Raw genomic sequence first — 21929 nt, 5'->3', positions numbered from 1 at the left:
TCTGACGAGGCTAAAGTGAGATTAGCTTTAGAATGGACGTCTTATAAAACGAGACAAGCATTAAGAGTCTTTGATTCGGTGAAGAAACCGAATTGGGATCAATTTAAAAAGGATCTAAAGAATATGTTTCCGCAATCTGTAGGAGACGAAAGAGGATCTAGATTATTGCTTGAACAATTGGTCCATCAATTTAATCCAATTGATGCAGGTGAACAGGAGAAGATGAGAATCTTCAGACTCCTCTTCGATGCTGAAATGAAAAAGCTGATGGATGAACCGAAAATGATCACAAATAGTGATGCAGTAAAATTGTTCTTGGCACCTATGACTCCCGAAGTAAGGAGAGGCGTGCTAGAAACAGTTGTGAAAGATGTATCAGTTACTTCGATGTCAGATAGACGAAAGGAAGACCCTTTCAAGATTGACGAAGTAATGAATGCGGCCGAGAAGTATATGATTGGGAGTTCATTTGATAACTACTATCAAACACTTTCCATTGCTTCATCGAGCCCACCAATTAATAACCCTAATTCATTTAGTAGGGGACACATTAATTTACCGTTTGCTGCAGATGTTCCCAAGACAGATAGGAACTATCTTCAAGCATTGAAACCCAAAGTAGAAGACGAATTTAAGGATCTTCTGGGAATTAAATTAGAAAGTCTGATTCCAAGGGAATTGACGGAGGAACAACAGCAGATGGTTGCGTTGAATAAAGACCTCATGGAGGCAAACATGAAAGAAATTAGAGCTGTGAAGTCATTACAGTCGCACTTCAAAGAAGGAGCAGACATTATGACGCAGTTAACAGCAGTAATGGCACAGATGGCCAAAGAAAATGCTAAAGGAATGATTAATTCGATACCACCGAGTGGTCCCTCGAATCAATCTAATAGATTTGAAAGAAATACGACACCGAGAAGTTCGAATGGAACTCAGTGGGCATGTTTCTTGTGCAAGTCGACAGATCATTTTATGAATGAATGTCCACACTTGCTGGAATTTACGAAAAGAGGTTGGATGATGCCTGAAGGAGGTGACTCGAAGCGTTACAAATTAAGAGACAACGCTAGAATGCCTCGAGACGATCCAAATGTACCTCGTTACAAGAAAATTGAACAAATGGCGAAAGACTTAGGATGGGATCGTGCTGAATCCTATTTTGCAAACATGGAAGATGACGAAGATGATAAAGTCATGGATCAGCAGATGAATCCTAACGTCAATCTAGCTGTTTGGATGACAAGAATAGAGGAACTATCAGATAGACTTGGGAATTTAGAAGCACACCGAGAAGATGATGTCCGTGTGTTCAACCAAGATAGTTCAAATGGAAAAAAATAAGTACTCCAATGAAGGAGCAGGATCGGTCCATGAGAACTTTAAGATCCAATGCTGTAGCTCCGGAGGAAAGTGAGAAAGCAAAACGAAATCAATTTAATGAAAATACGAAAAGATTAGTATTTGATGGGGTGCATATACCCAAGAAACCAGGTTTAATACCAGGGAAATTGGTTGAAACGACCAATGGAAATCAGAAAACAGTGAGATTTGAGGCTCCAAAGTCCATAGATCGGCCTTTGAAGAAGCCTTCAGTCACGATTGAAGATGTTAATGAATCTGATGACGAGGATGCTATTAAATTAATTCCTTCGTCAAGACCAACTGAATCAAATTAATAGCGAACATAGACCGTATGATCATGTTCAACCTAGGACGTATCGTCCTATTCAAATTAATACACCTACGAAGGTACCAAGAGACCAGACGAATCAAATTGATAGTCATGGATATACTCCAGCCTATAAAATTAGGAATGAAGTCTCGAGACCAGGTGTAGAAGAAGATATAGCAAAGAAGATATTCGATGCTAAAGTTGATTTGAGTACAGAAGAATTAGCAGCTTTATCACCTGCTATCAGAAAGATTATTATGCGCAAGATACGCAATAGGAGAGTCCGTCCAAGGACTAAAACGAATAACTACGTATCAACTTTATCCGAAGATGGAGAAACTGAAATTTTGGACGATCCATCTAGGGTACAGATGATTGATACATGCATTAGAATTGAGGATCTTTGGCAGGATCAGGCGGATATGTTTGAAGTCCTGACTGAAAGTCGTAATGACATTCCTGTGGGATCTATAGTGCAGAAAGACATTGTGGAAAGTTTTCTACGAGACCTTTCCATTGATGATGAACGAAGGAACATTGCCATAGTTGCCAATCAGAGCGTGGCATATGAAGACCATAGTGATCATCCAGTGGTAGTAGCGAATCAATCAAATGGATTACGTGCTGTTACTCCTGAAATCAATAATAAAGATGAAGAGATTGAAAGTGTATTGGACCAAGGTTCACAGATTGTTGTGATAGACCGATTGATAGCTATAGGTCTAGGAATTACTTGGGATCCAGAATTCACGATCAGAATGCAAGATGCAAGTGGAAAATTAAACCAAACTCTTGGTTTAGCAAGAAATATTCCATTTAAATTTGGTGAAGTTACGGTGTACTTACAACTACACGTACAGAATAAAGCACCATTTCAAGTGTTATTAGGGAGACCTTTTGACGTCTTGGTGGAAAGTGAAATTAAGACCTTTGGAAACGGAGATTCCGAGATAACAATCAGCGATCCGAACTCACACAAGAGGGTTACTGTAGGTACCTATCCTCGTGGCCAGAAAGGTCGAAACATTCAAATTAATACCTCACGATATAATGAACCAAAGAATGTTACACCTGATAATGAAAAATCGACAGGTGAAAATGATTTAAAGGGAAATTTTCATTCCTCGATGAGTTGAGTAGCGACCAAGGAGAGGATGAATACGCTATAAGCTTCCACTTTGATGAAAAGCAAAACATCATATTAGATGGATACAAACGATGTGAACAAGAAACGTTCTCTAAGAAGGAACTTTCTGAAGCATATGTTCTTGCATCTAGGGAACATTTGAAGTCTCAAGATGATCAAGCTGAAGAAATAATCGATTGTTACCTTAATCAAAAGACGATTGGGGATAAACAAGTATTCTGTGTATGGAGAGACGGTGTTTTAAGCGAATTTGACGATCAATTGAATAATGACCAATTCAATTTAAATCCTATAAAGTCGTTCTTCCTTCAAAATGGAAGGATCAAGCCTAAACCCTGTACGAAAGAAAGTTCAGAAGAGGCGATTTGTTGAACCTATACTACAAAATTTTAGTTTGGGGGAGAATTGCGATAAATCTGAATCCACAGAGACCGCACAGAATCAATGTAATAACGAAAATACCTCTAAAACGAACAGAGATGATAATTGGAATAAACCTAAAAACTCTCAAAGAACTAGGAAGAGAATGGCTCGATATGAAGTACTCAAAAGAGGGACTGAATCGTTCCAAAGATCCCAACCGAGTTTTGAGAAAGTAAGATATGAGTCGAGGCAACGAAAGAAAGGAAAAGCCCAGGACTCGAAGGACAGGAAGGAGAATGTTCAGCCAGACTTAGTGAATGAACCTCCAACAAACAAACTTGAAGAACGTATTAAATTGAATCAGCAGGATAGATCTCCTATCAATTTAATAGATGAAACGAATAAACGAGTGGTTAATGAAGCCATAGGAGTCGAGAAACCAATCAACTTGAATACAGAAGAGGTGTTTACGAAGTACAAACCAGTTGACAAAAAGGTTAACCCTATAAAGGCAACGTTACCAGATGAATTTCGAATTGAAAGACACATTCATGGTGATCCGTTATTGGAACTACCTGAATTGTCGAAACATCCTAAACCGTTTGTTCCTACGGGAAGATATACGGAAGAAAGGAGAAGAGATTATAGACAAGAATCATCCTGAAGGATTTTTGTGGGAACAAGAAAAAGATCTTATGCACGAAATGATGTGTAAACAGGAAGCAGGTTTTGCTTGGGAACCAAGTGAAGCTGGGACCTTTAAAAATGAATTCTTTCCACCTGTGAAAGTACCTGTAATTCCACATGAACCGTGGGTTGAAAGGAATATACCTATTCCGCCAGGTATCTTCGAGGATGTGTGCAAAATAATTAAAAGTAAAATTGACTCAGGAATATACGAACCATCGAATGCTAGTTATCGTTCGAAATGGTTCTGTGTCATTAAGAAAGATGGCAAGAGTCTACGATTAGTACATAGTTTGGAACCTTTGAATAAGGTTACCATCCAACACTCAGGTGTACCTCCTGCAACTGCAGATCTAGCAAGATCCTTCAGTGGAAGATCTTGTGGAGGAACCTTAGATTTATATGTTGGATATGATGAACGAGAATTAGATCAATTGTCTAGAGACATGACGACGTTTCAAACGCCGTATGGACCACATAGGTTAGTAAAACTACCTATGGGGTGGACGAATTCTGTACCTATATTTCACGATGATGTGACATATATTCTACGAGATGAAATACCACACGTAACAATTCCTTACATTGATGATGTACCTGTAAAGGACCATCAACTCGATATGAATTACCAGAAGGAGGTTATGAAACTATTCCAGAAAATCCTGGAATTAGACGATTTGTTTGGGAACACTTCCAAAACATGAATAGAGTAATACAACGAATGAAATATGCAGGTGGAACCTTCAGTGGAACCAAAGCATTTCTTTGTTGTGAGGAAACAATTGTCGTAGGACATAGATGTACCTATGAAGGCAGTATGCCCGAAGAACATATTGCTCAAGTAGTCCTAGAATGGCCTTCATGTCGTGATAAGACTGAGGTTCGAGCATTCTTAGGAACTGCGAGTCAATTGAGAATGTTCATTGCGAACTTTGCTAAGAAAGCAGCTCCTTTGACTAAGTTGACAAGTAACGTTCCATTTGAATGGAATGAAAAATGTGACAAAGCAATGGACGAATTAAAGGATGGAATCCGAGACTGTCCAGCTTTGCGACCAATTAATTTTGATTGGGATGTTTACTTAGCGGTGGATACCTCTTACAAAGCTGTGGGATGGTATATCTATCAAATTGATCCGACTGAAAAGAAGAAGTTCTTCAATTACTTTGGATCAATGACTTTGAATGAACGTGAAGCACGATTCTCGCAATCTAAGAGAGAATTGTATGGCTTAAAATTAGCATTGGAAGCTAGTTATTATCATGTCTATGGATGTAGACGTTTAACAGTTGAAACCGATGCAAGTTATATTAAAGGCATGTTAGACAATCCTAGTTGTGGTCCTAATGCAACTATAAACCGTTGGATTGAGCATGTATGAAACTATCACTTTACATTAATCCATGTAAAAGGTGCAACCCATGGTCCTGATGGATTATCACGAATCACACCTGGTGGATGGCAAACAAAACGTCCAGAAGTAAATCCAGAAGATTACGTTGATGAGGATGGTGGGGAACCAATTAATTTTATTATGGGAGATGGGGAAACGGAAGAGCCGTATCAATTTGATGACTTCAAAGATCAAATTGACCCTAGAAGTGGTTACTTATACGAAACAGCTCAAGAAGCTGATGATATTGAATTAGATGTACAAGAAGCTCTAGATGAAGAGCGCAGCTACGAGATTCGTAGGAACCACATGTTAGAATCCAAAGACGCAACATGTGAAGTCTTCAGTAGGAATTTGTTCCCTACTTTTGACGAAGAATTTGTACAAAATAATCCGTACCCAGAAGCACATAGATCTTCTGAGGGTAATAGATTAGACGAATTAATTCCTTTGATTGGGAAGTACTTGTCGAACCCATCAGATGAATCCCTGGGTGAAATGTCAAAAGATGAACGGATTAAATTTATTAGATTGATTAAGAAGTTTCAAGTGGACGACCAAGGAAGGTTGTACCATAGAAATACTGATCAACCTGATCAACCACAATTAGTGGTGGAAAAAGAAAAGCGTATGCACATGTTGAATAGTGCACATGATTGTTTAGGACATAAAGGAGTCTTTGCAACAAATGATTTCTTGCAGAAACGATTCTGGTGGCCTGACATATATAAAGACGTGGAATGGTATGTGAGATCATGTAAGGAGTGTCAAAATAGACAGATGAAGCTGTTGAAAGCACCTCCTACTTTGATGCATACACCTTCATTGTTTCAGAAGGTACATGTCGATACAATGATAATGTCGATTCCATCTAATGGATGTAAATACATCATCCATGGAAGGGATTCACTGTCTTCGTGGTCGGAGGCCCGGGCAGTAAAACATGAGAATGCTAGAACTTTAGGAGAATGGTTCTTTGACGATATAATTTGTCGTTGGGAATGTCCTGAAGAAGTGGTGACCGATAATGCAGGTCAAATGAAAAACATGCTAGCTTGGTTAGAAGAGAAGTATGGAATTAAAGGAATAAGAATTTCCGCCTACAACTCTCAAGCTAATGGAAAGATTGAAAGAGCGCATTTGGACATACGCCAGGCTTTAATTAAAGCAACTGGTGGAGATGTATCTAAATGGTTCTACTTTTTGAAAATGATACTATGGGCGGATAGAGTAACACCGAGACGTGGTCTAGGTTGTTCTCCATATTTCCTGGTAACAGGAGCTGAACCGTTGCTTCCCTTTGATATAGTGGAATCAACTTGGTTGGTGAATCCACCTAATAGAATCTTAACTAGAGATGAATTAATTGGATATCGTGCTCAAGCTCTGTCGAAACATAACTCATTCATTGAGAAAGTACGACGTAGAGTAGATGCAAATAAAATTGCAGAGCTACGAAGATTCGAACAAAAATATAGACATACAATTAAAGATTGGGATTTCAAACCAGGTCAATTGGTCCAGGTTAGGAATTCTGGAATTGAAAAGAGTTTGGATAGAAAGATGTATCCAAGATATAGAGGACCTATGGTCGTAATCAGATGGACTAAGGGTGGCTCTTATATTATGGCTGAAATGGATGGAACAGTACTCAAAGAGAAGGTCAGAGCCTTCAGAGTATTGCCGCATTTCACGCGAAATGAACCAATTGAATTGCCAAACAATATTCACGAACTTATCGACTTAACTGCCGAACAATTAGATTTAATGGTAGAAGACGAAGACGAATATTGGATGACACCAGAAAATGATTACATATTCGATGCCATACCGCATCTGAGACTATCAGATACCGACTCTGATGAAGAACTCAGTGAGGGAGAGGATCAATAATTAGATTGAAACTCTGGTGATATACTGTTACAAACAAACATCATAAAATGGATGGCGATGGTAAGATGATGCATCTACTATACAGCTGTGATGGCGTAAAGACAGTAGGCATGGAATGAACGAATACGAATTGAAGAAACCATGTAAAGACAGTGGGTCAACATGAACAACTGTTTTTATAATATTTATGGGTTTTAAACGAATGCATCTAAATGATGATGTATTAATTTAAATGAATATCAATTAGATGGATTGCAGACCTAGGCAGAGACGTGTCCTTTGTCTTCCATCATAGGAGTAACACCACGAGTGAATGGAGTAGTGGCTCGTTCGACGGTCTTAGGGACTGGAACAGCAATCTCTGTAGGAGTAACGATGGTGTCCTCAGAACCAGTAGTGGGAATACTCTGAGCAGTAGCGAAACTTGCGTCAGAAGCAGAAGAGTCTGAACCAGAATCTTGGCGACTTTTCAAGATGCTGCAAGCTTCGTCCGCAATTACCTTGGCAATACGTGCACGAGTTGCATAAGTCTTGACCAGGTTTGCGTTAAATTCGAATTCAGCTGCCTGAAAGTTGAGTGTAGCAGCAATGAATTTGGTACTTTGCGACTCAAGAGGAGCTGGTGGAGTATCGAGATTGGAAGATACGACTTGAGCAAGAGCATGATTGATATGCTTGCTATGGGTCACTAAATCACGAAATAAGAATCCATTTGAAACGGATTTGAATTAAATTGATTCACCTTTATCTTCAGCGAGGCACGACATACAGTTAGAAGAAACATGACTGTCAGCGTGGCAATGAACCTTGCTGAGACGAGGAGAAACATCGTTCACAGCAGACTTTTCCTCCTTATTGGAACCTTTGTTGGAACCAGTGGTGGGATAGGGAGTGCTGCGACGATTCTACGACATGGAATGAGTCATGGATACAGAACATGATAACATTCTAACTCACCTTGATAAAAGAGAGAGTAGGCTTCTGTTTGAAACTGCGTTCAGTTCCAGACACCAACTCGTCCTCGGAGGCTGAGTTCATCTAAACGAAATTGATAAATCAAATTAATTGAGATCAGATCTGAAGATTTACCTCGACATCAGAGTCGAAACGAACAGATCTAAGTTCCCGTTTGATGTCACGAGAGGAAGCAAATCTTGTTGATTTCTTCTTAGACTTCTTCACGAAACGAGAATTTTCGGAACGAGTAGAAGCCTCGTGATCCGAATGAACTGAACGGGCACGATCGAGGAGGCGATTCCTGACGAAAGTGTTCTGAAAAGACTATTAATGTAAATAGTCACGAATGAAATTGATACATACACGAGCATCATTGGCAAAAGCCATGAACTTGAGATGTTGCTCGAAGTGAGAATCACTAACGATGTCAGGAAATAGTTTGTGCCCGAGACACAAAGTATCGATAATGCTCTGACGAGCAGTCAAGTTAGAAATTTGTCTAACATGACTACGAAGTGTAACAGGCTTTTCCTGGTAATAAACGATTTAAATTAATATGTATCAATTAAAATTGAATGTAGAAAACATACCAAGAGATCATGAAGATACTCGGTAGACCGACGAAGGACAGAAATTGTCGCCTTGTCGGGACTGTTCGTCTTCTTGCCTTTGTACGAAGCAAGTAGCTGCTGCAAAGCACCCAAGTGGGGCTCAGCAACTCGAGCAATGTCAAGATCCTTCTTGTGGTGGATAGGCATGCTAGGATGAACGATAATAGATGTTGATGGAACTTTGTATGGAATGAGAGCTCGACTGAGTTCGACTAATGCAAGTCGACTTGGAACGAATGGCATATTGATAGTCATTTGGCCTGAGCTTTTATACCGAAACAGTGAAATCAAGCTCCTGACCAAATTAGGACAACTGAGGACAGTTGGATTCTTTAGTTTGGGGGAGGAGGATATCGATTTGATTGAAAATTTACAAAATTTCAATTAGACTAATAGTTTTGCAATTACATTGAATGGTATTGCGAACGCAGTGACCCAGAATTGATCAAAGCGATCATACAGAAGGACAAAATAAGCGGAACGAGTAAAGAAACTGCGATCAGAACCTGAAAGTGGAGTTGAGAATACCTCCCGACGTTGTTATGATCAATGGCGAACGGAGATCGACTTGAGCACTCAGGACAATGAAGACAGGAAAGTCTTGCGGTCCTGATCTCGCATGAAAAGTTCATGCCAGGATCCGGAATGGAGTTTTACTTTGAACCCCTATTCAAAGGTGGAACTCAGAATTGGTTCGATAATTCGCAAGCACTCATTCAGATTAAAACATGAATTGAGTAAGCAAGGTATTGAGAGAAGAGAAAATGTATCTACTCATTCAAATTAATAGGAATGAGCAAGAGCAGCTCCTCAATCAAAGTAAATGGGATAAACCAAGTACTTTGTCTAGAACTTAGGTTCACTCATTCAAATTAATATGAAAGTGAGCATAAAAGCTCATAAATTGATATGTACAAGATAGCAGTAAAGCTATCCACAACTAAAGCAATAGGTAAATGTACCTACAAGAAATACAAGAAAATACAAAAAAAAATATTAGACTAATAAATCTAATAAAGTGAAATGGTCTCGAGCGACCGGTGGTCCTGAAAAGGTCCATAGATGAGATATTGGGTTGAAAAACCCGGATGACATGACCGCGAGTGGTCAGCTATAATGAAATATGCAGGTTAAAAAACACGTCCGTCCGTGTGTGCATAAGAAAAACAAAATTAAAATAATAAAAAGAAAACGACGCCACGACCCCAAGGAACCAGCCACGATTAGAGAGTCTGCGCTGGCTCTGCCCCCTTTTCAGGAGACAGAGCTGGCTCGGCCAGACTCTCGATTGCAGGAAGATCCAATTCCATTGGAATGGATCCCCCTACTTGACTGCTGGCACCCTCGTCCGCAGACCCCCTCTCGACTTCCTTGAGGCCTTCCAAAGCCTCGGTAGCAGAATCCGGAGGCGGGGAAGACTCGACCAGGTGTCCGTGTTCGTCGATATGCGCCGTTGATTCGCCGGAATGGATGCTGCGTAGCAGATCGATCCATTCCCCCGGAGTTCGAGTGTCGAAGTCCAGTCCACTCAAATTGAATGGACTGGGCCAACGGAATAGAGTGGCCATAAGGGTCCACTCATTTAGACTAATCGCCCGACGATTGGGCTCGGCGGCCTTGAGTGCTTCCAGTACGACGATAGGGTCCTCTCCGGCATTCTGCAGATCCAAGACGGATCGCAAGAAGAGGTCCCGCGTGGAGTCGAAAAGAGACTCGAGCTGTTTCAATTGGTCGTTCAAGTCGATGGCTCGTCGTAATGAAATTGCTAGATCTAAATAAAATCGAATGAATTAAATTAAATAAATCAAATGAAATTGAATAAAAATGGACTTACTATGCGTACTGCTAGTAGAGGCCTTATGGAGCGCGTTGAGCGCGTCCATAGCCAGCTCCACATCCAAGGACCCCAAGCACTTCAAACTCCGTGAGGAGCAGGCTTGACATTTGTACCCGGGTAGTGGAGCCGAATTTGCTTCCAAATCCCCTCGAGCAAGTGCCGAAACGCAAGCTTGACTGGGAATGGAAGGCTATATAAAATAAAGCCATATTAGCAATTAAATTAAAATAAGAAATTGAAAAACAACTTACGTCGCGGATTACCTGGTTAACTTGCATCAAGTCCTGCATCGTGAAACGAGCGTTTTGAGTCTCCAAAATGGAGCCCAGCTCGACGAAGTCAGGATTGATTGTAAGAAGAGGGTTTTCTTGAGTTAAGGCAGCGCTATTCTATTAAATTAATATAGTTAGCATTTGGAATGAATCAAATTGAATAACAACGACTTACCCTGGCATGAGCAAATCTGGGAAAGGGTGTGAAGGCACCAGTTGACTGCTCAGGGAGCCGTAATCGTCCTTGAGAGTCCGCCAGAAGTACCGGTTGGAAGGTATTATCCGGGGAACGCTCAGGAACGGGCTTCGCTGCAGCCTTAGACACTCGTTTGGGGACGGTCACCCGTTTAATGGGACGACGAGGCAGTGAAGCTACAATCGAATTAAATTAATAAAATGAGACGAAAAATGAAGAATAAAAATTCTACCAGATATGGAAGATGTCGTTTTGAGGCGTTTTGGAGGAGGGGCAATATCCTCATCCTCAGCCTCATCTTCAGACTCAACTTCATTGGAAGTTGAGCCCTCGTCAGTGACAACGATTTGTCGCGCTTTTCCTTTTGAGGCAATCGAAGTATTTTTCCTCGAACGAGGAGGGAGTCGAATCCTTTTGTAAGCCATACCAGCAGGAGGGGGACGATCAGCCTTAGAATCTTCAACTACCTTGACGGTAGTTTTGGATTTAGGCTCCCCTTTACCTATGGAAACCTTTGTAGACGAAGAGGCTACGGGAGCTGAGCCTGCGGAAGGGAACCCACTCAAGAGTTCGTTATCCGAGTCTTTTGAACGGGCGGAACGGGGAGAAGCAACTGAGTGAAAAGAATGGATAAATAAAACAAAAATCTATGAATTAAAGTTATAACTCACGAAACGAGGAGGCATCGGCCTTGAGGTTCTCTAACTCCCGATTCCTTCTAATTAATCGTGGAGGAGCTACGAGCGCTTTGGAAACAGAGGTTGAAGCTTGGATCTCCAAGGGTGGTGAGGAAGTAGTGTACTTCGGTGCAACTGCCGATGACTCTTTGCTGCGTAATGAGGCAAAAACATCCAAATCCTTAGACGAAACCATACGCATCATTGCGCTCCCCTCACGAAAGCGCAAACAAAACGGGATTGGAATAGCAGGGAATTGTTCAAATTTGGGAACACCCTGTAAATTAAATTAAATAAGAATGAAGAGAATGTGATAGAAAAGGAACACTTACTTCAGCTGAAGAACGGTGCTCCGGTGGAACCCCCCATTGTTGTGTCAGGTTGTCACGAAGAAAAATTGGAAGATCAAGAGATAGGGATTCTGCCGACAATAAAACTTGTTCCGCGAATAAAGGGCAATTAGCCCAACCGATCCAGAAGTCCCGAATATAAACCTAGTGAAAACCATTAATATAAACAATGTAGGAGGGGTTTTCAGTTACGCACCAGAAATGGTGCAACCTCCTCGAAAACATCATAAACTTCCGACGACTCCATGGAAGGAGAATCGTCCGTCAAAACCTGTAATGTTCGAACTGCCATCTGGGCAGAACAATATAAATCCAAGCCTGATGCTACTGACAAAGGGCGCAAAGTTTCGAAAGGGAAACAGAATGGAACCAAAGAGCGAGGATACGAAAAGGCAGGGAAGGGACCCGATCCATCGTAATCCGGAGAGTTACTTGAGTCGATGATAGGAGGGGAATAATCGCCTTGTTGAAGTCGTTGAAACACAGTGCTTTCAAAGAAAAGAGGCAGAGTAGATTTAAAAGAAATACCCGCAAGCATCACCTGGGCCTCCATTAGAGAGCTTGGTAAACGCGTGGTAGAGGCAGAAGATCGAGTTTGACTCGAGGTTGAAGCCATTTTGAATTGATAAGAACGAGATGAAGGGAGAAAAAGAAAGGGAAGAAAACGGACTTCAACGAAAATTTGTTGAACCCCGTGCCCCGAACCAAATAAACGTACACACTGAATCAGTGCGTACGTCAGAGCAGTTCTCCGTGAAATGGAAGCTCGTTCTGTGACTAGATGATGAAAAGATTGTGAATTAAATTTTCGAAATGTGATACGAATACCGAAAAAGTATTCAATTCAAATTGAGCGCTAAACTGTTACGATTCGTAGCAGGTGTGTGAATAAATTGATAAGATGAGCGCTAGAAACCCATTTGAGGGCATCCAAATTGATTGGAGAGCACGGAGAAGTAGAGATCCAAACCCAGTGATTTACATTAAAAGGAGATATAGTCTTGTCGAATCAATCTAATAACAGATTGGGTATCCTTTCCCTATACAAAACTACGGATGACCGAGGACGGTCAAATTCTTTAGTTTGGGGGGGATGACACGCCTAAATTTTGGCTAGACGTCTATGCTGTGAATTGTGACATTTTCACGTATAGATTTGTATCAAGAGGACTGTAATTGAGACCCAGATTGACAGTCAAAGTCGATACTGAATCAGTCTAATAAGTTGAAGGGACCATATACCCATACTACCACAAGTTGGTTAGTTTACCCATTCCCGATACTACCTACGGATAGCAGTCTACCTGTTTGTCAAGCAGGATTATACCAGACTCGGACTACATCCGAAGGATGACCATTCACGTATGACATACCAAGGGTATTCTTATTGGACCTTACACTGGCAGGAGTTTGGAAGAACTTACTCAAGTGACCATGAACTGAGGATTGACTCGAAATGACTTTCTAGAACTCAGGAATTATCAAATACTCCTTCTAGAACGAGATCATGCATTAATCTAAAAAGACTGCGATTTAGTCTAATAGACCAATCAAGTTGCATGGTTGAGGAAAATGACTAGAAGAACGATCGAAGTACTGCGAGGCTCCGAAGACATATCAAATGAATGTCAAAAGAGTCCTGACGTAGAAAATATTGAAGAATGCAATTAAATGAATACTATGCGTAACTCCCTTGATAGAGTATAGGCACAATGGGTGTCTGTTGAAAGAGAGAAGCAATTAGTTTAATCCAGATGAATCAGATTGATAGGATTAGAATCGAGGAGAGCTGATTTGCCTCCGGACGAGGTGACAAACGATCGAAGTAAGTGTTGAACAGCAATGACAGTTGAACATCATTCGAGTCATCCTCCAAAAACAATTAAATTAAATGAATATTGAAGTACCTACCTATGTTTGGAGGTATACTAGAATCTTGGAACCAATATGGACCAAATAAGGACATGTAGATTCAAATTAAATGGTATCTGACTGAGTGTAGAAGTTTCCTTGCGGTTCCAAACGTTTATTGTATTAAATTAATTGTACTATGCGACTCTATATTCTGTATGTATAAATAGCGATCCGATGTATCTGGAATACAAGTGATTTTGGGACGACGTTGCAGTGCTAATCCGTAAAAAGGAAAGACACACTCCCGCCAGACTGAAACCTCTTCGCTAGCAGCCATTCGGGCCCGGCACTTGTGAGTATAGGAACGTCGTGTTCTGCTCCTTGTGACTGCGAGAAGTCTATCCAGTTGTTGGGTATTCTTCGAACTTAGGATCAGTCGTTGGTCTTAAGGGCAAATCACGCTGTGTGGTTGTGCCAGCACATAGTTCTAGCCCTCCGTAGGGGTCTGTGTGTTTCGGTTTTAATTTACTTTGATTCAAACCCCCAATTCTTGATATACCCAAATCAATACAAACCAAAGCACAAATCGTGCTGAATCTACCTTGATCAAAGGAATATATCGAATCCTTAGAACGATTCAAATTGATTGATCAAAGCTTCGTACTTAGCTCTCAAAGCTTTGCGGAACCTTTGCCAACGCTACCCCTTGCTATTAAATAAATTTGATAGCAGTGAACTCGCATATTGTGTATTAGATTGGTTGGTTGGAGTGCCCATTAGATTCCTTCCTTTCTCTTTCACACAAAAACGAGGCAAGCTCATTACCGGTCGAGCAACCAAATAGGCGAGAGAATTCTGGACTTTATTCTCGAGTTCCTACGATAATTTATACTACTTTGGGCTATCTAGTGTCGGTACCGTAGAAATCCGCCAGAGATAAGAAGATAGGACTTTAGTACACAAATAAGGTCTGTTGTGAAATTCCGCAGAGTCATAAGGGCTCCGTAGAACCTCACAGAACTGGCTAGAAAGAATAATGAAGTCATTTTAGAAGTCGATAGAATAAACGGAAGTAAAGGAGAAGTCATCTGAAGTCGAAGAGAAAGATAAGTGAAGGGAGATGGCGGTCGATACCAAAAAAGGCAAAGGCTCGGAAATGGAACCGAATGACGAGAAGGTGATGATACAACATCACCTCTTGCTCACGTTGATTTTGACCGAGCCAAGTTCAGCCGGACGACCGCAATGCTGACAAATCAGTTATAGTTCGGATTTGATCGGGCTTTATTTCGGATTTCTCGACCGGGATCTCCCCGCTCAAGCGAGACCCTGGTTACATGTCCTATGCTACAACCAGTAGGGACTGCTCAATGCAGGACAAGATGGCTTCAAAATTTAAGACCTAATTTTGGTTTTTTGAATCGTTATCATTCCACCTCCAAAAAACCTGTATAGCCTTTTGAGTCATTTCGATTGATCAGTAACTCAAGTGTCTCCTCTTTCAGCGTCCACGACGAGCTCTGACCATGTCAGAGGCTTCAGCAAGTAGACCACCTATTCATTCAAGCCCAATAAATGTGACTTTTCTTGGAACTGCTTCCGCAATGCCTTCTTCAACACGCAATCATTCCGCGCTGGCTGTTCGCCTAGGGAGTGATGTTTGGTTGTTTGATTGCGGCGAGGCTACGCAGCATCAAGTTCAGAAGAGTAACGTCAAAATGGGTAAGATTGAAAAGGTGTTTATAACTCATACCCATGGTTTGTGTCTTTTGTTTCAAGTAAAGATTCAGAAACTGAAACCCTGTTCAGGCGACCATATCTTCGGCTTGATACCCTTACTGGCCGGCTGTTTGAATGGAGCTGGAGGTACTGCAGATGGGATTGAAGATCCCAGGAAGGAAGTCAACGTGAATGAACCAGTGCGTTATGCTCCTACTGCGTTATCCAATCTCAACGCTCAGTTCATCAGCCTTTCGAGATTTACGGTCCTCTTGGCACTCGGGCATATGTCAGAAGTGCGCTGACATACACTCATACCATGCTTTCGCGTCCGTACGTGGTACATGAATTGCGCTTCCCTTCCGATCCTCAAAATGGCGACTACACCAATTTATGGCGCCTCCGATCAGAATCTCCTACCGGAAGAAATATTCCGCAGGTCGATGGCGTGTGGTCAGACGTATACAAAGACAACATTCTCTCGGTATCTGCGGCTCCCATTTATCATTCCGTTCCATGTATCGGTTATACTATAACTGAATCTCCAGTCCCTGGCAAGATCGACCCCAAAAAATATATTCCAGATATCAAGCGTACAAACACGCCCATGAGCGTCATGCGCCTTCTGCAAGCTGGTGAATCTGTCAGGTTATCCGATGGAACCGTACTTCAAGGCCCAACGCCCAGGAACGGGCGCAAACTCGTAATACTAGGGGATACCCATGACCCGTCACCTATGATACCCATAGCACAAGATGCTGATTTGCTTATCCACGAGGCCACGAACGCCCATCTTCCCGGTATCGTGCCAAATACAAGAGACGACGATACATTTGAAAGTATTCAGCGAACGGCAATGGAACGAGGCCACTCCACGCCACAGATGGCTGGAGCTTTTGCGAAACGAATAGGCGCAGCTTCTCTGATCCTGAATCATTTTTCCGCTCGATATCCAGGGAACGACAATGTAGACCCAGAAGCCAAAATAATCATGGACGCTATAGGGAACCTGGCGGCAATGGTGTACGGAAAGCCAGTTACTTGTGCAAGGGATTTGATGAGTATTGACATCGGTTTTCGAGCGATGGAGTAGAGACCTGGTAGAGACTACACAAAGTCATAATTTCTGGCTAGCAACTAAAGAACATGTCAACTGTACATGTGGAATGCAAGAGTATGACACGGCCTTTGACCATATCCGCAAAGAAATCTTTGTCGAATCTTTGACCTTTACATATGTGTGAGCAACAATACAGTAAACGTGAAAATACAATCAAATATTGTCTGGAGGTTCAGAAAGTTCACTGCTCGCATCCGTTGCCTCTCCTTCTTCTAAATCCTCTCTTGCCTTTCTCGCCCGAGAGTTTTTCGTTTTCTCCTCGACCTCTCCCATTTCAATATCGCCGTTGACTTCCAGCTCCGGTGGCTTCTCTTCTCCTTCTTCTCCCTCTTCCCTTTCGTCGCCTTTTGAAAGTCCAAGAGTGACTTCGCTAGCTTGTATACTTTCAAGCTCTTCCAGGCCTTCAGAAGCTCTACTCTCGAATGTAGGTGTACCTCTATGTGAGGGTACACCAGAGACCGTAGGATCTCCGCCATGAAACCGTAGTGAGCCCAAGTCCGAGATGATACCATCCAAAGCGACTTTTTGACTCTGTATGGTTCGAGACTGCGTTTCATGCTCATCCCGGATGGCGACCATATCATTCTCCAAAGCCTCTATGGTCCTAGAATTTTCTTTCAGTAAGCATAGAGATCCCGAAAAGATATCACGTACTTTTCTAGCTCTTCTCTGCTAGGAAGAGTATTCACTTTCTCTGCAATCAGGTCGTACTCCATCTTACGTTTACGGGTTAGCTGCGCTTCCTCTAGTGAGGTCTTGAGCTGTTCAATTTGTCCACGAAGCGTATTGTGCTCGAGGTCTAATGTGCTTTGATTAAGGTGAACCGCAAAACCACTAAGTTTACATACTACGCACCGATTCGATGTTTTTCTCTTTGGTATTCCTCGACCTGCCGTGCTTCAGCTTCGCAAATCATGGCGTTCTTCTTCAACAAAAGTTGAAAAGAGGCTAGCTCGACGAGAAAACTCTCCCGCGCGTCCTCTACGGACCCACTAGGAACCGATGGAAGGAGTGGTGCATGCGCCACGTTAATGTAATGATGAAATCTCTTTATTATGCGTTTGAGTGGTCGCTCATCGTTTGTGATTCGTGTATTGACGATGCGTTCTAGATGAACGAAAAGAAACTGTGTTAGTTTGAACGTTCAGCTGGGAGTTTACAGACCAAGAACGATGATGCTCACCTTCTTCTTCAGGAGTAAGTGGAGTAATGGCAATTTGAGGCTGCGCAGAACCTTTTATGCCATTTGTACTCAAATGTTCTACGGTGACTGGCATAGGGCAGTAGGGTAAATGGGGTTGGAGTTGAAAAGGCCAAATAACAATCTCAGGCACAACAAATCACGGCACAGCTTTGATAATAATTTTTGTGCATTTCGACCTGATTTATCATAGCTGCTCATCGCATCCGGTTAGGACAGTATTGCGCACCTTGGGCGGGGAAGCAATCCCAAGGATCGTCATTGACCTCTGAAGAGACAAGGCGAGGGACATTCCGCTTATGTATGAGTCAAGGCTACATGATAGCAATTGAAGACCAAGCTCAGCAAAGGGTACGTGAACGCACACCCATTTTTCTTGCTGGTCCCAGGGACTAGTGGCAACAACGTTGCTGTAGTCATTGTCAAAAACAAGATACGTGGGGCAAGTCAGGAGTTGGAGGCAGTCCTTCATCGGTGTGGCAAAAGCCAGATGATACTCATACTAGTACTACAGGACATGGTATCTGGCTATGGCATCCTTAAAGAGGTGATACCTATGTACTTAAAAATACAAAGATAGAGGTTAGATTGAGGGTGGAATAAAGTGGAATAAATGGTATCAAAATTGTCGAAAAAAGTTATCCTAGAAATAAGTCAAATGATGCAACCACATATCTTTCAACCCCACTCGTCCGGCACAAAAGGCGTCACCAGGTCATATGTCTCTTCATTACCTCCCCGGCCTTTCTTACTCGACTTCCCGCCCCGACCGATAACCTTCTTGAACAGTCCCGTCACACGACTCCTCTCATTCGCCCCAGCCCCACTGTCGAACTCATCCGGATAACAATGCTCCAGCATCTTGGCAAACTTTCGCATCCCACTTGAGCTGTCATTGAAGTACCTTCGAGACTCGTCCAGCGCAGCTTGAAGATATAGTGTAAGGTTAGGGAAGGAAATCGGGAGAACTGGATATGGAACACTGTGTGTAGAGGGAATGGTATACGTTTTCGAGAGGAGTGAATCTGAGCCATCGCGCAAGAGGGCTGGAAGTTTCATTAGAGAATAGGAATATGGAAGGCTTTCGACGTCTCCACTTGGATTTGAACTTCGTCGCAGGTGTGGCCGTTCAGCATCTTGGTCGATGGTAAACCATATTATAGTGCGCCAAGTGGACGAGTTGTAGTGTGGCTATGATAGATGAATGGGAATTATTAGATCCCTGCAGAATGATGAGAAACACGTTAGACACTTACCCGGACAAACTGAATGACAGTACGAAGATGTAGATCCTCGTTACGTTGTGTGGCCTGTGCGGTGGGCTCTATGCGCGTCCCTGATAATCTTGCCATAAGTTTCAACAAATGCCGCCAGCTCGTAGTTTGCAAATGCAGTGGTGGTGACTTCCCATACGGCAAACTGATGATATTTGGCATTACACCTGCCATAGCCTGCGCCTGGTCCTGAACTACTGGATCGTAAAACCCGATTGCTACAAGATAACTGATTGAATGACCAACAAAAACTACGAGGAATCAAGACTCACAAACACCCCGAAGGAGTTCTCTGTCAACAAACTGATTGACATTGATGGAACCCATGTTATCCTCAACTTCTAACTGCTCTTTCAGTGAGGGAAGAGACGCCGAGGGTACTGAATGTCTTGATTTCTCATTAGCAAATGCTTGATCGCTACTGGAACGCATTGGTTGCAAAGACCTAGCAGGTAGGCTCTCTGAAGAGGCAGAGGAATCGCTCCGCGATAACGAAGCATTCGTAACGGATGCTGATGGAGAAACGGCATCCGCGTATGCAGGCGGTAGAGTAGGGACAGTTGCTGGAGTCTCATGTTTATCTTCTTCCTCTTCTTCCAACGCCAATTGGCGTGCAAACGCTTCATCATCCTCTACAGATGGCTGTAGATTTTCACCAGATAGTCTGGCCGACTCACGCCAACGCTCATCTTCCCTCTCTTCTTCTGCTGCTAATTGCCGTGCAAGCGCTTCATCATCAAGTAACGAAACACTGTTATGTGGAGGTGAGGACCGCATTGAGGGTTCGGATTGATATCTGATCTCAATCTCAGGAGACTTTGAACGGCAATTAGTCACAGCGACAGCCTCGACTAGCGGCCGCGTTGATTCAGAGCTGGGTCTCAGTGGTGATGGAAGGGACTGCGCATGGGGCCGTGTGTGGACAGGAATAATTGGTGGCCTAGAAGGACCTGCTCCAGGTGAAGATAGTGAATGGGATTTTTCGTCCATGCGCAACGATTCTGCGAGCGCTCGAGCAAGATCATCCTCCTCTTGACTACTAAGCTTGTCCAAAAACAATGCTTGTCTTTCAGTTTCCGATTTTGAGAGCTGCATAACTGTCCGAAGGTCTCTCTGATCTTCGGGGCACTCTGGATTCAACTGAGTGCCAATTTTCAATGGAGGCGGAGGCGGAGGTGGCACGAAACTGCTTGGTTGACTCTGTGAAGGTGAAGTTCTTGAGCGATTGAGATTCGAAGGTGATCTCGGTTTCCCCGTTGAATACGAACGACGAGACGTCGGCCGATTTCGAGTTAGAGTCGGAGGCGTTGAAAAGAATAAATCGGCGCTGTGTACGGTGGAGGGAGACTCATCCATTATGATTCTTGGGAGTAAAGGCGAAGGAGGTGAACGAATTTGCAAATTCACTTTGTTTTCCTTTCTCCATGAGGCTGTGATAGACTTATCATGCGAAAGAAACAAAGTGCCTGAATTCCAACATACCTTCATTAATATCTTGAGCCGAACCCTGTTTGTCCATTAACATCCGGAGCGAATATTGCAATATGTAACAACGTTGAAAGGAAGTCAGTGTGTGGATTAGCAGGAATTAGCATTGGGTGGGTGGTTCCAAAGGACGATTCCAGGCGATACCTTTGAATTCAAATTTTGGCGCTGATCAGCAGGCGCCAATCAAAGCCTGACAATGCCACAAGAAGGGTCCGTCGGGATCTACATTCAGACTTTACAGTGCTTGGCTTTCCCGATAATAAATTGCAACTACATACACAGTTCTACATTAAACTACGCTTAAGCTGCGTTCAGAACAACGTCTGCCAGCTCAATTTCAGACGGACACACATACACATACCGGAATACTGTTGTGACTCTCGGAAACATCAAAGAAGCGATTCGACTTCAAGAATTCGGGAAGCGTGAAGTTTATGAAGAGAATAAATCGCTTGCATGCAACGTGGAAAAGTAATCATAACACGATAGAGACACGGGAAACAAAGGAAGGATGTGACTACCGTATATCGCGGATTACAACCTGAAGTGACCAACTGTAAGTACTTCCGCCGTCTGTTGTTTGAGCGCTGGAGCCTGGAGCCTTAAACTTGAGCCCCCGTCGACCATCATATGAGAGGAAAGCTATACCCGGGTAACCAGGCTCTCGACCATGAGGGCCGCAGATATATGGGTACTGGCGAACAGTGGCGAATTTTCTCTATGTCAAGACGGAGATCAAAATGGTTTCACCGATTTTGTCTGAAAATTCAGTAAGTGGTTGTAGGAAATATCGATGTCCCTATATGTAGAAGGAAAGATTGGCCCGAGTCGAGCGTTGAGCTCATGGGATACAAGACTTTCTGTAAGAAATCGGGACGTACAAACGACTCGTATATAGTGCGACGCAGAGGCAAGAAACCCGTAGAAAATTGGGGAACATATCTTGCAAAAATGATCCATTGAGCCATGGCATAGGCGGATGTATTATATGTACAAAAGCAGCGGTTGAGCACGACACGTTGATCTAATACAATAACAGATGCGAAAGAACGTTGGGAAACATGAATCGAAGAAATGCCTGTATAAATGTTTGATGAAAATCGAAACAATGCTTGCTGGAAAAATATGATGGATGGAGGAGGGGCATGGGTTGCAAAAGAAAGAGTAGACGAATGAAGAAGGAAAAACATCTGATGAGCTATGCAAAGTTGACAT

At 42.6% G+C, this 21929-nt stretch overlaps 3 protein-coding genes across 3 annotated transcripts; 1 reads left to right on the top strand and 2 right to left on the bottom strand.

Moving 5' to 3' along the window:
- The first annotated feature begins 15177 nt into the window (after nt 1-15177).
- Nucleotides 15178-16814, top strand: C8R40DRAFT_130079 (beta-lactamase-like protein). Its single transcript, XM_046234122.1, has 3 exons — nt 15178-15670; nt 15722-15831; nt 15882-16814. Exons 1-3 carry the CDS (start codon nt 15439-15441, stop codon nt 16722-16724), a joined length of 1185 nt encoding a protein of 394 aa, XP_046087451.1. The 5' UTR covers nt 15178-15438; the 3' UTR covers nt 16725-16814.
- C8R40DRAFT_130115 (Tho complex subunit 7-domain-containing protein) lies at nt 16815-18088 on the bottom strand. Its single transcript, XM_046234123.1, has 4 exons — nt 17935-18088; nt 17607-17858; nt 17406-17550; nt 16815-17355 (listed from the first exon to the last, which is right to left on the bottom strand). Exons 1-4 carry the CDS (start codon nt 18026-18028, stop codon nt 16905-16907), a joined length of 942 nt encoding a protein of 313 aa, XP_046087450.1. The 5' UTR covers nt 18029-18088; the 3' UTR covers nt 16815-16904.
- Nucleotides 18089-18630: 542 nt separating this feature from the next.
- C8R40DRAFT_1042511 (uncharacterized protein) lies at nt 18631-19553 on the bottom strand (the record flags this gene model as incomplete). The annotated part of the gene is made up of 3 exons (XM_046224088.1): nt 18631-19143; nt 19209-19444; nt 19499-19553. The coding sequence occupies 3 exons, from the start codon at nt 19551-19553 to the stop codon at nt 18631-18633; spliced, it is 804 nt and encodes a 267-aa protein (XP_046087449.1).
- Between the last annotated feature and the right edge of the window lie 2376 nt (nt 19554-21929).

This window comes from Lentinula edodes (assembly GCF_021015755.1).
Source record: "Lentinula edodes strain Le(Bin) 0899 ss11 chromosome Unknown C8R40scaffold_13, whole genome shotgun sequence".
NCBI lineage: Eukaryota > Fungi > Basidiomycota > Agaricomycetes > Agaricales > Omphalotaceae > Lentinula > Lentinula edodes.
The sequence above is the reverse complement of the archived record's forward strand: the minus strand, read 5'-3'. Positions and strand labels throughout refer to the sequence as shown.